This window comes from Zonotrichia leucophrys, chromosome 8 (genome assembly GCF_028769735.1).
Source record: "Zonotrichia leucophrys gambelii isolate GWCS_2022_RI chromosome 8, RI_Zleu_2.0, whole genome shotgun sequence".
NCBI classification, from domain to species: Eukaryota; Metazoa; Chordata; class Aves; order Passeriformes; family Passerellidae; genus Zonotrichia; species Zonotrichia leucophrys.
In genome coordinates, this window is record NC_088178.1 from 21,219,637 (window position 1) to 21,233,151 (window position 13,515).

At 43.6% G+C, this 13,515-nt stretch overlaps 1 protein-coding gene across 1 annotated transcript in view; it reads right to left on the reverse strand.

Moving 5' to 3' along the window:
* EIF2B3 (eukaryotic translation initiation factor 2B subunit gamma) overlaps window positions 1-13,266 on the reverse strand; it is a 94,307-nt gene extending 81,041 nt beyond the window's left edge. The window contains exons 1-2 of the mRNA XM_064720166.1: window positions 12,974-13,266; window positions 9,474-9,613 (exon numbers count right to left, since the gene is read on the reverse strand). Of these exons, the coding sequence (XP_064576236.1) occupies window positions 9,474-9,613; window positions 12,974-13,121 (288 nt within the window). The 5' untranslated portion in view covers window positions 13,122-13,266. The remainder of the gene's footprint in view (window positions 1-9,473; window positions 9,614-12,973) is intronic.
* Window positions 13,267-13,515: the final 249 nt, after the last annotated feature.

Genomic DNA, 13,515 nt, shown 5'->3' on the forward strand with positions numbered 1-13,515 from the left:
CCTTTCTTCATTAAAGGATGGAAGAATTAATTTTTAAGATCTGTGTAATGTGAAAGGAGCTTCTTAGAGACTTATTTTTCCCTTACAAAAAAAAAAAAAAAAAAAAAAAAAAAAAAAAAAAGAAAACAGAAAAGTCTGATGTGAGAGCCAAGGGAGTCTCTTCTAATTTCCTGGATGGCCCTGAATTCATCAGGTGAGGATATCTTAAGGCAATGTGAATGCCTTCACATACGTAACCTGTCAGCATCACTGTTTATCTTCCCAAAGAAAGCTGCAAGAAAGATGCCAGAAGCTGGGGAGGAGACTTAACCCCAGTCCCATCATATGGCTCATCCTATGTTTTGTATCAGATGGGACCATACAATGAAAACACCATTTTAGGTTATCTTTTCATCTCACGAGCTACCATCCAAAATCAATATTTTTTAATTTACATACATATAAGCTAGGAACAGGAAAGATATTCAAGCCTAGAAGGCATCCTGTCTCCTCCCAGAAGGAAGTCATGTTACCTATGCTCAAACTGACATGTGAGGTGGAAAAGTGTAATTTACAGTTCTCAGCAACCAAACCCAGAACTATAGAGATGAACAGAAGTTCATACACTTATTAAGGAAACTTTCAAAGCAGGACATTGATATTATGACACTTAATGAACTGTAAAACTTCTGGTCTGGAACATAAGCTTTGCAATCCACCTTTTTCTCTGGTGTCAACTAAATCAATCTTGTCCTGCTTATACAGTACTCCAAAAGTAATTTTCTCAGCTTATTCCTCTACCCCCATCACCCTTCTTCACTGGTTCTGTTTTCTATCACATGAACCACAAGCTGTTTACTGTCCTTTTAAAAGCCTATCCCGACCACTTGTCACGCACTTGACAAAACTACTTCTATGGCACTTCAACACAGGATGACAGCCCTGGTATCTATTTGTATCTTCTAAAGGGTGTGGCTTCAGCCTCTGCTGCCTTTATTTTTTTTTTTAGTAAAAGAAATCTGCTACCCTTACACTTGCAGGACACTGACAATTGTCATCCTATCAGTATCCTGGGGCAATGGACTGACACAGTTGATCCTATAATGGTAGGCTCTCTCATCTGTCTGAGATCAGGGTCATCTCCTGGGTTTGTGTCCCAATCCTGAGTATGTGGTTTTCCCGTCTGAAGGCATCCAGAAGCGTGCACTGTGCCTGCAAAAGCTCAGGGGAGCACACCAGAACCCAGACCCTGCATTTGCCAGTTCATGGAGGGTAAGCCTGGCAAGGTAAATTCTCTCCTGGCTCAATGCAGTGCATGGACAGACCCCTTCTCCACAGGCACAGCTCCAGAAACAAATGGCACTCTCCTCATCACTCCTTTCCTGGAAGGCAGGTTTCCAGGACTACCTGGATGGCAGCACTGCCAGACCTGCTGTGCAGCTGATCTGGGACCCTGCCTCCCGTGAACAGAAAGGAGAACGCAGCAGTCGGGCTCCAACCTCAGCAGCAGCAGCGCAGCAGGAATTGCTGCCAAAGCCCAGAGCTCAAGCCCAGGCTTAACACTTAATGGAAGCAGAGCCTTAGGCAGTCAGGTGCTGCAGTCATACACACAATAATAATAAAAAGTAGTCCTAATGGAGCTCAACCGGCTCAATTTATTGAAGGGAAAGAAGGCCTTTGCCCACAGCCAGCAAGGAGCCCAACTGCAGATCTCTCAGCAGCACAACAAAAAGCAGGAATGACTGGATTCAAGGGCTAGGAACCACTGATCAGCATAGGAATAAAATGCAAAGTGGTTTAAGAGGGAGAATAAGTATAACCTGGCATAAAATAGCTAAGTGTGTAATAGACAATTCATACATTCTAGTAGATGAAGAAAGTCTTGCTATATTTCAGAAACGCTTTCACTAATTCGTCCCTAAGTTTTGGAGTTAACAGACCCAACCAGTGGCTGCAAACTCCCATAAAGACTAGAGGATCATAATGGTTCCTTGCAGTCTCAAACTAGACACTAAATAAAAACCAAAACATACAAGCATGTGTCCTCAGGAATCATTCTGCCATCCTGCAGCTAGTATCAGCACGATCTTAAATTAAAAAAAAAAACCCTTTCCAAGGTCAAAACAAGTCATTACACAACACCCAGTTTCAACACTGCTTCAAAAGAAAACCCGAATTCTGATGTACTCTGCAAAGCAGAGGCTCTGTGAGACAGCTCAGTGAAACTGCTACTGTGCACCAGCCTGCACAGGAGGGGAAACCACCAGCCTGAAACCCCATCAGCCTTGTTCAAATGTTGGGGCTCTTCTCTAAACACTTTTCATGCTATGGTAAATAAAAGCACTATTATAAACTGTAGATCCTTAAACTAATCTTCCGCACAGGATCATTTTCTCCTCTAGCACCTTTCCAATTTTTCTAATGGTGTTTGGTCTGCAGCAACTGCTGTTGTAAGAAAAATGTTACAAAAACTTCAAGACCTCCACTGCTTTTTCCAGCGCTATTAGTGTACATCCAGAATTTTCATCATCTTCCCAAAGAAGCTGATTGAATTTATACTATAGAAGAATATCTAAATTTGCTTCATGAAAAATCTAAATGCAGATTTGCTTTTCCATTTTCAGCACAGAACCAAGGAAAAATGAGATAACCTGTTTGGGTTTCCCAGTTAACACAGCATGACAAAAATGCAAAATTAAATTCCAGGCATCCTAAAGTCCACTGATCTTTACCATGGCTTTCACCAAATTAAACAGTGACAGAAAACCAATGCTGAGAAGAGTGACAGTCTCTGGGATAGCCTGTGCTGATCACAACACCACATTCCTATTATCAGCGTCACACAACTGTTCCAAGCTGCAAAACCAGACACAGGGGAAAACCCTCCCCAGCACAATTAAGTCCACGGGCTGACGTTTGGCATCTCCTTCCTCCCACATTCCCCAAAAACTGGAACTAGGTGCTTAGGCTCCAACACACAGATCAGCTGTGTCTGATCTGAACAATTCCATTTTCTCTTTCAGGGGAAGAATATCACCTGCAATTATACCTTCTTTGGACATTTCTCTGGAAGAACATTCCTTCCTTGCTGCCTGCAGCCTTTTTTGCTTTGTTTCTAGCCTGTGGGATTTCTACTTGTGTATCTTCCCCATGTCTGGATCTTAACAGATCTTCCTTCATAGAATGTTTGGGCTTTTCATGGCAATTGTGGGCATTACAGCTGTCACAGTGTCATCCTTAAAGCACAGTAAGTTATTTACACAGGGCAGCTGTATATATTTTAAATAGGGAAAATGAACGAGGATTTACCAAAATGAACACTGCTATTTACTCTCCCAAAATGAAAACTAGTAGTGGCTGACAAAACCAGGAAAATATTTTTACCAGGATGCTTTTAAATAAATTACTTCAGCTATATGCCTGTGCAAAGAGCTTGCTATGTCTGCAAGTAGAATAGGCTGAATTTGTGTAATTCATCAGAAACCACAGAGGCCTAAATGAAAACACACACTGTAATACAGGAAAAGCAATGACCATTAACTTCTACATGGGAACAAGAGGTATTGGTTAACATAATGAGCACAGGCCTGGAGTTCCCAGGAGCATGAAAAGGAAAAGGACATGCAGGGGGAGATGCAACAATTGAAGCTGACAGGCATCTCAGGTCTGCCAATGACTCTTCTTGCAAAACACCTAAGGTTTTGCAGTCTCTATAATGGAAGGCATCCTCTTTAGAGGACAATGGGCAGAATAGCAAATGCCCTAATAATCATTCTTGATCCAACTTTCACAGTTAATTACCTTATTCAAACTTCTGGTGTTTAAGCCATTATCCGTAGTAAACCTGGGCAGCAAAATAATTTAATTAGCTAGAGTCTTCTAAAGCTGAGTAACATTAGAAAAAATAAAATAAAACAACAAACAAACAAAACCCCCCAACAACTGCAGAATTCTCTCTTACCCTGCCAGAAAAAATAATGATCAGCTGAACACATTCTTCAAGTGCAGAGTCAGCCAGTGGTGTATTGTTCCTCCCAGCCACCCAGCCTGAGCACCTGCCCATGTAGCTGCTTTTTACAAAGACCATCAGCTCTGCTTTGGGAATGGGATTTGGGCATGAAAACGGTAATAAATGTTTACAAAACCAAAAAATAATGTTGGCCAGTGCCTTCAGTCGTGGCAGCTTTCAGCAAGAGGCAGAGAGAGAGAAAAAAGATCCTAGATACCCTGTGAACTGCCATCTGATACATCTGCTTTCCTTACTAACAACATTGTTAAAGGCAGAAACAGAAAAACCACCAAGACAGCGTTTTTATTTGCCTTTTAAACACTTCAGTAAAAAATGTTTGCTGTCAGCTGAGCTGGAAGAAAATTATTAAATTATTTTTACTACTTCAAAACAGATTAATAGAATATTTAGTTCAGCCTTGCTATTATACAGACCTTGTCTCTTACAAATGAATTTAATTTGGGTTTCTTATTTCCACTGACAGTACAAAAAAATAACTCTATATTATGGGGACCTAAGTTTTTCTTTCCATGCTCACCAAAACTCTGCTCAGTCGTACCAAAAGGATTCAGATTCCATCTTGCAGCAAGCTTCCTTACATCATGTGTTTGGAAAGGAGATTTTTCAGCAGAGGAAGCGGAGCGCTTCGCCGTGCTGGCCAAGACTCCACGGATCAGTGACCCTCAGCAGCGCACGGACCACCACCGTGACATCACACTTTCCACAACACGGAGCCCAAGGATGCACATACCAAGAGAATCTGGAGTTTCAAGCCTTGTTTATTTGCTCAAAGAAAGTTGGTTTTCCTTCTTCTTTTTGGTAGCTTTTTAGGGTTTGTTTTGCTTTGCTTTTAAAGAGCTATATTACTTTGTAATCTTACTTTTTGAAACTGAGAAAACCAGGTGGACCACCTGAGATGAAACATTTCTCTCACAAGCACTCAGCAGCGATAGCAGCAGAAGACAAGCTGATTAATTCACACCATATTATTCAGGGCTTCCATTAACACAGCTAAGGGCTCATCAAGGGAGGAAAATATGAAATTGTTCCATTGCTGTTACTCTGCTGGAACGCCACATTTTAATCACTGTCTGGAGTATAGCTGGGTCACACAAGGGAGAGAAATGCTTAATAGAAGATGAAAATAATACAGACTCAGTGAAGACAAATGTTTGATCCAGGCACACCCAATCCACCCAAAACACAGATTCATGAGTTAACCAGGTTTTTCAACCTGCTGCCTGGAGAGCCCCAGCCTGGGAGGGGTGCCAGACAGCAGCTGTGTGGGTCTGGTAAAATTTGGCACAGGAAACAAAATGGTCAAATATTAGAAATGCCTAAATTTCAGAGGAGCTCTGAAACTACAGTGACACCCCTTGCCATTTATTTTTATCAACAATAATCTACAATCCACAAAAAGGGCTTTAGCAGCCTGATGAATGGTACAAGCAGAAGGTCACAGAAACACAGTCCTCAAAGGGGTTTCCTGAGTCAAGAGTTTTGCCTCCTGTCATTTCAGCTATTGATTTATTTAGCTTATTTAAAAAGCAAACAAAAATACAAAAAAACACATTCTCATTCTAGGAGGAAATTGGGGGATTCTTATCTTGTTTACACCTGGAAAACTGTCTCACAATCATATTCTGCTCTGATTAAAACTTTTCTGTAATTTTCAGCCTATGTTTTCTCACAGCTAATTTAAACCCATTTATACTCCACTCTGAATATCTTATCTCCTTTTCTAGTGTTTGTCCCACATTTGATACATTTGAGTTCCACACCTGCTCAGTATTCCTGGCAAACAACCCTTCTCACTGCCTTAAGCAATACAATTAATTTCTCATCTCTACCATAAAGAATACTTTACCTGATACATTCTAGTTTTGCATCAACCTTTTCTTCCTCCATCAGAGTGGCTGCTTATCATCACACTATTTCAACTAGTACATTCTGAGACACTGCAATTTACTCTTGGGCTTCTAGCTCCTACCACAAATTTCTTGTTACTATTGCCCAAAATCACAAGTTCTGTGTTACCAGCCAAACTCTAAGTGCTATATGTGCTATAACAAGAAGGTCATGGCACACATTTTGCATACTGGTCCTGTGAATCAGCCAAAGGAGGTCTACTGAACTGCAAGAGCAGGCTTTTAAGAATGACAGCAGCAGTCAAATAAATGAAGACCTGTTTCTGGACTGCAAAAAACCATACTGGATGTATCAAAAGACTTTGCAATGTGACTTGAAAAAATCATGCCCACTAATACCAGCTACAGAGGAAAAGCCTCCCTGAGTGCGCCAGGGGATTTAATTGCATAAAATTACAAGGAACATCAAAATAAGTTCACATTTAAAAAGGCTGTTCCCCATAATAACAACAACAACAAAAAAGTTACCACTGAAAGACAAGCTGCCTACAAAACCAAACTGCATCATCTGGTACCACAGCCTGCAGCAGGCAGCACTCAATCTTTTCTCTTGCTAGGAAGTGTTATCACATATCATCACTGAAATGGTCAAGACTTTTATAATTTCCCTATTACCCAGATTCAACTCACCTGAATGCTCCAGCCAGTGCTGCTTACCAATGAAAACCAGAAACAAGGACTAGTAATAGTTATTGAGGAGAAAGCAAGTATATATGATTTTAAATGAAAGCTGAATCTCTTCACCTAATTATGCCTCAGTTCTCAGTTGGAGAATTGTGAGGCCAAACTGATTAATGGTGTTTGCTATTCAGACCCCAGAACTGAATGTTTAATAAAAATAAACAAAACAACCCACTAAAAGTACTGGTAAAGAACAGGCCAGACTGACACCCAGGCCTAGGAATACAGAAAGTGAAACTTACAGGACCAAGTTTTCTGGTGTTCACTACTTTTCATGCAGGTACCTTAAGGACTCAAGTTTAGCATAATATTTTTATTGTATGAAGGATCCAAGAAAAGGATACATTCAGATTTGTAATGAACATGAAAATCCTTATGAAGCTGCTACCTTGTCAATCAGGTGTAGGCTGAGACAACCAAAAATAACAGGAAGACTTCCAATAGAGCAAAGAACTTGCATCTAGTACATCAACTTTTGAAGTAAAATTGTCAAAAACATTATTATGTGTGCCGAGTGGGCAAACAGCAAACCAAGACTTTAATGAGTTTCCTTTGCTCTCATGAACTTCTGAACAACTTGCAAAAAGTAAGACTGGCAGTCAGATGGTTGTTACTGTGAATGAAAAGTCAGTCTTCCTTGCCACCAAAAACACCAGCACCATAAAGAGAGAAAACAATGGAAACTACACCTCCTTAGCCCTTACAGGTTTTGCATGTACATGCTCTCCTGCTACTTCTGAATGCAATTCTGTAAGTCTAATCTTGACATCTAATCTTTAAAGTATCAAGCCTCATTACCCAAGGAGCAACACAACAAAAAGGCCCAAAACTGCAGGCACAGCAAGCAGCAGTGAGACTCCTCCAGTCAAAGCTAGACAAGGCAGCAAGTCATGAAATGTTATGCTTTAGAGTGTTTTATGCACATCTCAGAATTTGTGATCAGCAGTCCTGCTACCCTTAGCCATATTTCTTACTGTGCATTTATAATCTTGGCTCTACTCCCTGTCACTTGCACTGCACACAAGCAAGTTGTCTATGCTGCACCATGTTACCTCGCTTTCACTGAGCATACTTGCTCTTCTGTCTGTGGGCAATTAACTCAATTTGTGACAACTAAGTTTCAGCAACCAGTTTAAACTTCTCATCAGACTTTTGGCATGGGCTGCAAAAAGCCTGCCAGCAAACTATGGCCACAAGAAGCAGTTGTTTTCACCAGGGAAACTCATTCTTCAACGAGATCACTCTCCCGCTGCACCGCAAACACAGCCGACATACAGCAGCTTTTCAGCTGCCTCTACTGAGGAGTTCTCTCACCTCTATCGCACAGGAGAGGGCATACCCTGTAAGAGGTGCACCAGTGGTATGCATTTACTACAGGAATGACTCCAAAGTACACAGTGCAGCAATCTGCTCAAGAACTTAGTATAGGCTTCTTTCAAATAAGAGACCACTTTGTCCTCTGTGCCCAGGCAAGCAGACATGGAATAAAAAGGGCAGAAGCAGCTGCTGCCACTCATACATAGCATCTGACTTAGGAAAGCTTGTGTGGTTTTCAGGACTACCTCACATCTTCTCTAAGCCTTTTTTCTGGAAAATAAACAGAAGATCAACACTGCCGCCTGTGAAGACACACTATTTTCTAAGTCACATACACTCTACTTGTTGCTTCCCAGGGCCCCTAAGCAGACCTGGCTGGATTACCAAAAGACAGACACCCCAACATTGATCAGACAATAAAACTGTAAGATCAGGATTCCAATTTGCAGTGCAGACACTTCCTTATTGCACACATGTATTTAAAAAATACTGCCAAACTGAGTTATGACAAAAGTTATTCTCCACATGATAGAAACACTCAGTTCAGTTAAATTGATTTAGTTAATTTTGATTTTCTTTGTTATATATTCTCTTCACCCTCTAAATACTAGTCTGTGCATTAATCCCTTGCCAGATCTGTCTCCTTGTGCCATCTACACATCCCTATTTGCCTTGAAGTTTCACCTTGCCTCAAATGAATTCTCTTGGGAGTATAGAGCCTGTAACACTGCACTTTATTAGCTTCAAAAAGAGCTTCAAAAAGAAACCTCAGGACTTAAGCACTCATTGATGTTCTGTTGCAACATTTATTTAAACAGGCAATTTGGCTAAGATGGCCTAAACAGACAGGGAACAAATCCTATGATTAAGTGTATGACAACAACAAAAACAAAATTCCGTCCCAGATCACAGCAAGAGCTCCGAGCAGCGTTTCTGCCTTACATGGGAGTGTTTTAATTATGCAGCTGGAAATTAAAATTCTATAAACTGCTGGTTTTATTCGAACAGCAGCCCTTTATCACATCTGGGCACTGTTTACTGAAGAGCTTACTGTAAGACCAAGGGAACAAAAGCAGAGGAAAAGCAGAAAACTGAAGCCCAGCACGAGTCACTGACCCAAGAGTGCAGGCACGCCTGTGTCATGACCAGCAGTGAACACAAACTCTCTGGAGCATCACTGCACTGCCTTAGGCAGCAAAGAACATTTGTGCACAGCTACTCCCCCAAGCACTAGGTAGACAGACAAGAACTATCACACTCTGTATCAAAAATCATAGAAACAAATACAACCTTTTAATTCCTTGCCAGAAAGCTAACAGTGACCAAGAAGCAGCCAGAGCCCAGCCTGAACAGGCTCCAGCCTTCCCAGCTCTCAATTCCAGTCATTCAGAGTCTTTGTGTGCGTTCCCTTGTGAGGTGACCTTTACAAAATTCAGCTCTTTTGAAGACCAGGAAATTCAGTTATGCACAGTATCACTACATAGGACACCCCTTACAATATAACGAAAAAAATTACAAACAAATAACTTCCATTTAAGTTCAATAAAAGACAGTAATACCTTAATTTTCTGGTGAATATGCCTCAGTGAATCTGCTGTACCCATGTCCATGTTGTCACTGATGCACACAAAATCAAGCTTCATTTTTGTGTCCAGGTTTAGCATCTTCTGGATTTCCTTCCTTGTAATCACAATGACCTCTAGGACAAAGAAGAGTGAGATGAGACAAAGCAGAAAAAATCTAAATAATATTAATCACAAATAGGATACACCCACTTTTTTATTTAGAAAGGCTGATGGAACTGTAAAAAGGCTTGAGCAACATAACTGGGTTCTCCACCCAGGCAAGCTCTTTTGGCAACAGTAACTTTTCAAGAAAAGAATTAAACTCTAATGACTGTGAAAACAATCTGCCCTGCTTGGCTGGGGGGAGGTTGTTACTGAAAGGGACACATGCATGTGTGGCATGAGCTAGCAAGACAGAACAGACACTTCTTGTATCATTAACCAGCAACTTCAAACCATATGTCCTCAAAGAGACCAATGAGACCCCGTGTTCATGTCACCAACACTTTGGAGCTTTGTCTTTTGCTGCCCCAATCCTGTGTAATCCTCTGTGGACAACACCAACCACACTATTACAATACAATGGTTAAACTATTTCTCAGCATCAGCTTGGCAAGAAAATGGAGTAATATATGAGCAACAAATTCATTCCATCTACAAAAGAAAAAGGATAAATGCATATTTGAAGGAAATCAACACTGGCATGAAAGCATATTTTCCAAAATGAAGAATGTGAGAACAGAAGCTCTGCAAAGAAAAGACTGAGGAAACAAGATGACAAGAAACCTTTTTCCTCAGTCTTAAGAATGGGAAGGAAAAGCAACAATCAAATTTTCCAGTTAAAATATCCCCTCAAAACACCTCAACACTATAACATTGTATTCCACGTGGAATTTTAACAGAGAATTATGGGAAATAATAAATAAGAATGATAATAATAGAAAAGGCAAGATGAAAACACAGGAATAAATCTGCATCAATCAAAACTCAACTCATCTTGAATCTATTAAAAGAAAAAGAGAAAGGAACTGTAAACATGGGACTTGTGTGGCATTTTGGTGCCAGAGACATGGCTGCTCTTCCACTCCCATACTGGATGCCAGTGTGAATTTAAAAAAGGCTGAAGAACCTAGAGGAAAGGACTGAAAGCACACCTTGAATTAGGTTAAGAATTAACTGATGAAGAGAGTACTGGTGTCAGGTGCAAGTTGTAAGCTCACACAGTTCAGCATAAACCTGGTGAGCTGGGCAAAGGCCTGCTAAATATTAGGAGAGAAGAAGCACTTGCAATTAGGACAAAAGAGACACAGTGAGTCACCCATGGAACACCTACTTACTTCCACAGCAAGTATGAGGAACTAATCCTTAAGGGAGACAACTGATGCCACTGGATCATTTAATGCAGGGGTGGACAGCTTGGTCACAGAGTGAAGCACAGAAGGAGCAGGAAGGTGCCAGTTTCCTTACTGAAGCTGAATGCATTTGCTGAATACAACCCTGCATGTCCACACTTTCACTGGGGACAGATGAGCTGAAGCACTGCATGTGAGAAAGGAGAAAGATCTGACTGCAGCACTGTCACAGGGTCACAGCAGGGTTCAGGATGGAAGGGACCACACTGGGTCATCTGAGCCAACCTCCCTGCTCAAGCAGGGTCATCTCAACTCACATATGACAGGATTGTGTCCAGATGGCTCTGGGATACCCCCAGTGAGGGAGATCCCACACCCCCTCTGACAGCCTGTCCAGTGCTCAGGCACCTGCACATTAAAGAAGTTCTTTCCCATGTTCAGGTCAAACCTCCTGGGAATCAGTTTCTGCTCATTTCCTCTTGTACCATTGCTTGGCACCACTGAGCAGAGCCTGGTCTGTCCTCTGGCACCTCCCCTCAGATAGTGACAGATATTGATTAGGTCCCTTCTCAGTCTTCTCTTTTCACCTCTGAACAGGCCCAATTCCCTCAGCATTTCCTCATAAGGGAGATCCCCAGTCCCTTCATCATCTTTGTTGCCCTCCCCTGGACCTGCTCCAGGAGCTCCATATTTTCTGTCCTGAGGAGCCCAGGACTGGACACAGCACTCCAGATGTGCCTCAGCAGGGCTGGGTAGAGGGGCAGCACCTAGTGCTAGTGGTTAAGAGCATCAAGTGGAAATGGTTATTTCTGCATAAAGAGCCAGACAAAGCACAATACTGATTACACAGAAGATTTTAGCTATCTAAATTTCCCTTGCAGGATAAAAGTATTGGAAAAAAAAAAAAGAGACAGGAGAATAGGCAAAGAAGGGAGACATTCAGAATGCAGATTTCAACAAACAAAAAACAAATCCAAAGAACAGAAATTCTTTATGATTTTCTAATGAAACAGAATAAAGGCAAAGTCTGTTCTTAGTTTTGTTCCTTCCCACTGAAATAGTAAGAAGCTAACATGGATAATCATGAGCTGATCTTTACATCTCCATAGAATAGAGAAGCAGTCAGGGAGAAAGCCACAGACTCAGGGTGAAGTGCAGGATAATCAGAGAGACAAAACAGAGAAGAAGAAACACAAAAGACAAACATAAAAAACCTGGATGCTTGAAAGGTGTCAGGAAGAAGTTTTAGAAGAAGCTGGGGGGACACCACAGAAAGATTTGTCCAGCACTCAAAAGGTGAACAAAAGCCTAACCTCAGAAGATACTGAAGCTCACCAGGTACTAAAGAGCACTTTAGTCCCAGTGTAAACAAAGCCCACAGGTGAGCACCACGAGTGTGCCACTGTCCCCACCCTGCTGTGGCCACACGGCCTGAGCGCCTCAGACAGAGCCAGCAACCCTGAGCCTGGGCCAGGCTGAAACAACAAACCAGCAGGCATCCCCGGGAGATGGCACTCCTCACCCTGCTGCCATTAATGACTGAGAAAGGAACACGGGAGACTCAAGGGTAGTAACCCATCAGAGCTGGGAAAGGCCTCGAATCACAGAATCGCTGCAATGTTGGAAAAGAGCTTGAAGATCATCAAGTCCAACCAACCAGCACCACCACCACGGTCACCATTAAACCACGTCCTCAAATGTCATCTACTCATGGTTTTTGAACACTTCCAGGGATGGTGACACCACCACTACTCCGGGCAATCCCTTCCAATGCTTTAAAATCCCTTCAGTGAAAAACATTTTCATAATATCCAATCTAAACCTCCCCTAGTGCAACTTGAGACCTTTTCCTCTCTTCCTGCCACTCGTCACCTGGGAGAACAGACCAACACACCCCACTCTACAACCTCCTTCCTCGGTGAGAAGAGGGGCGCAGGCACAGGGAGCGCAGCCGAGAGGGCACGAAGGGATGTGACACGGGCCAACAGCACAGCTCCAGCGCAGAGGGGACATGTGCTACAGCACCTGCCCCGTCCAACAGGGCACCTGCGACACGGCATTGGAGCGGACGGGAGCGGCGGCGGTGCCCGGGGACAGCCCGCAGTGCCCAGGTCGGCACGCCCAGCGCCCGCCGGGCCTCACCTTCGAAGCCGGCGCGCTCCAGCAGGTTCAGCGGGTACCAGAGCAGGGGCCGGTTCCCCACCGGGAGCAGCGGCTTCGGGATGCTGGAGGTCAGGTCCGTCATGCGGGAGCCGCCTCCGGCCGCCATCACCACGGCCTGGAACTCCATCGTGTGGCGGAGTGAGAGGCAGGGCCTCACCGGGACAGGCGGGACGAGGCCGGGTCCCGGCTCCGCTCCCCGCGACCGCTCCCGGCACTGACAGCGCAGCAATGGCGGCGCGGCCGCGCTGCGCCTGCGCGCGGACAGCCGAGAGCGTCGATGGCGGGCGAGCGCCGATGGAATCGATCCGCCACCCCCGGTGGGCTGCGGGCGGCCTCCACCCAGCCAGGACGGCGAGAGGAACACCGAGCGAAGGGACCCCGCGCTGCCGAGCGCCGAGTCATGGATCCCTGCCCAGCGGCGGGGGGCGCTCGGCGGAACAGCGCCCCCAGGCGGCCGCGGGGAGAACTGCGGGGGGCAACGGGGGACACTGGGGGGACACCGGGGGGACACTGTGGGGTGT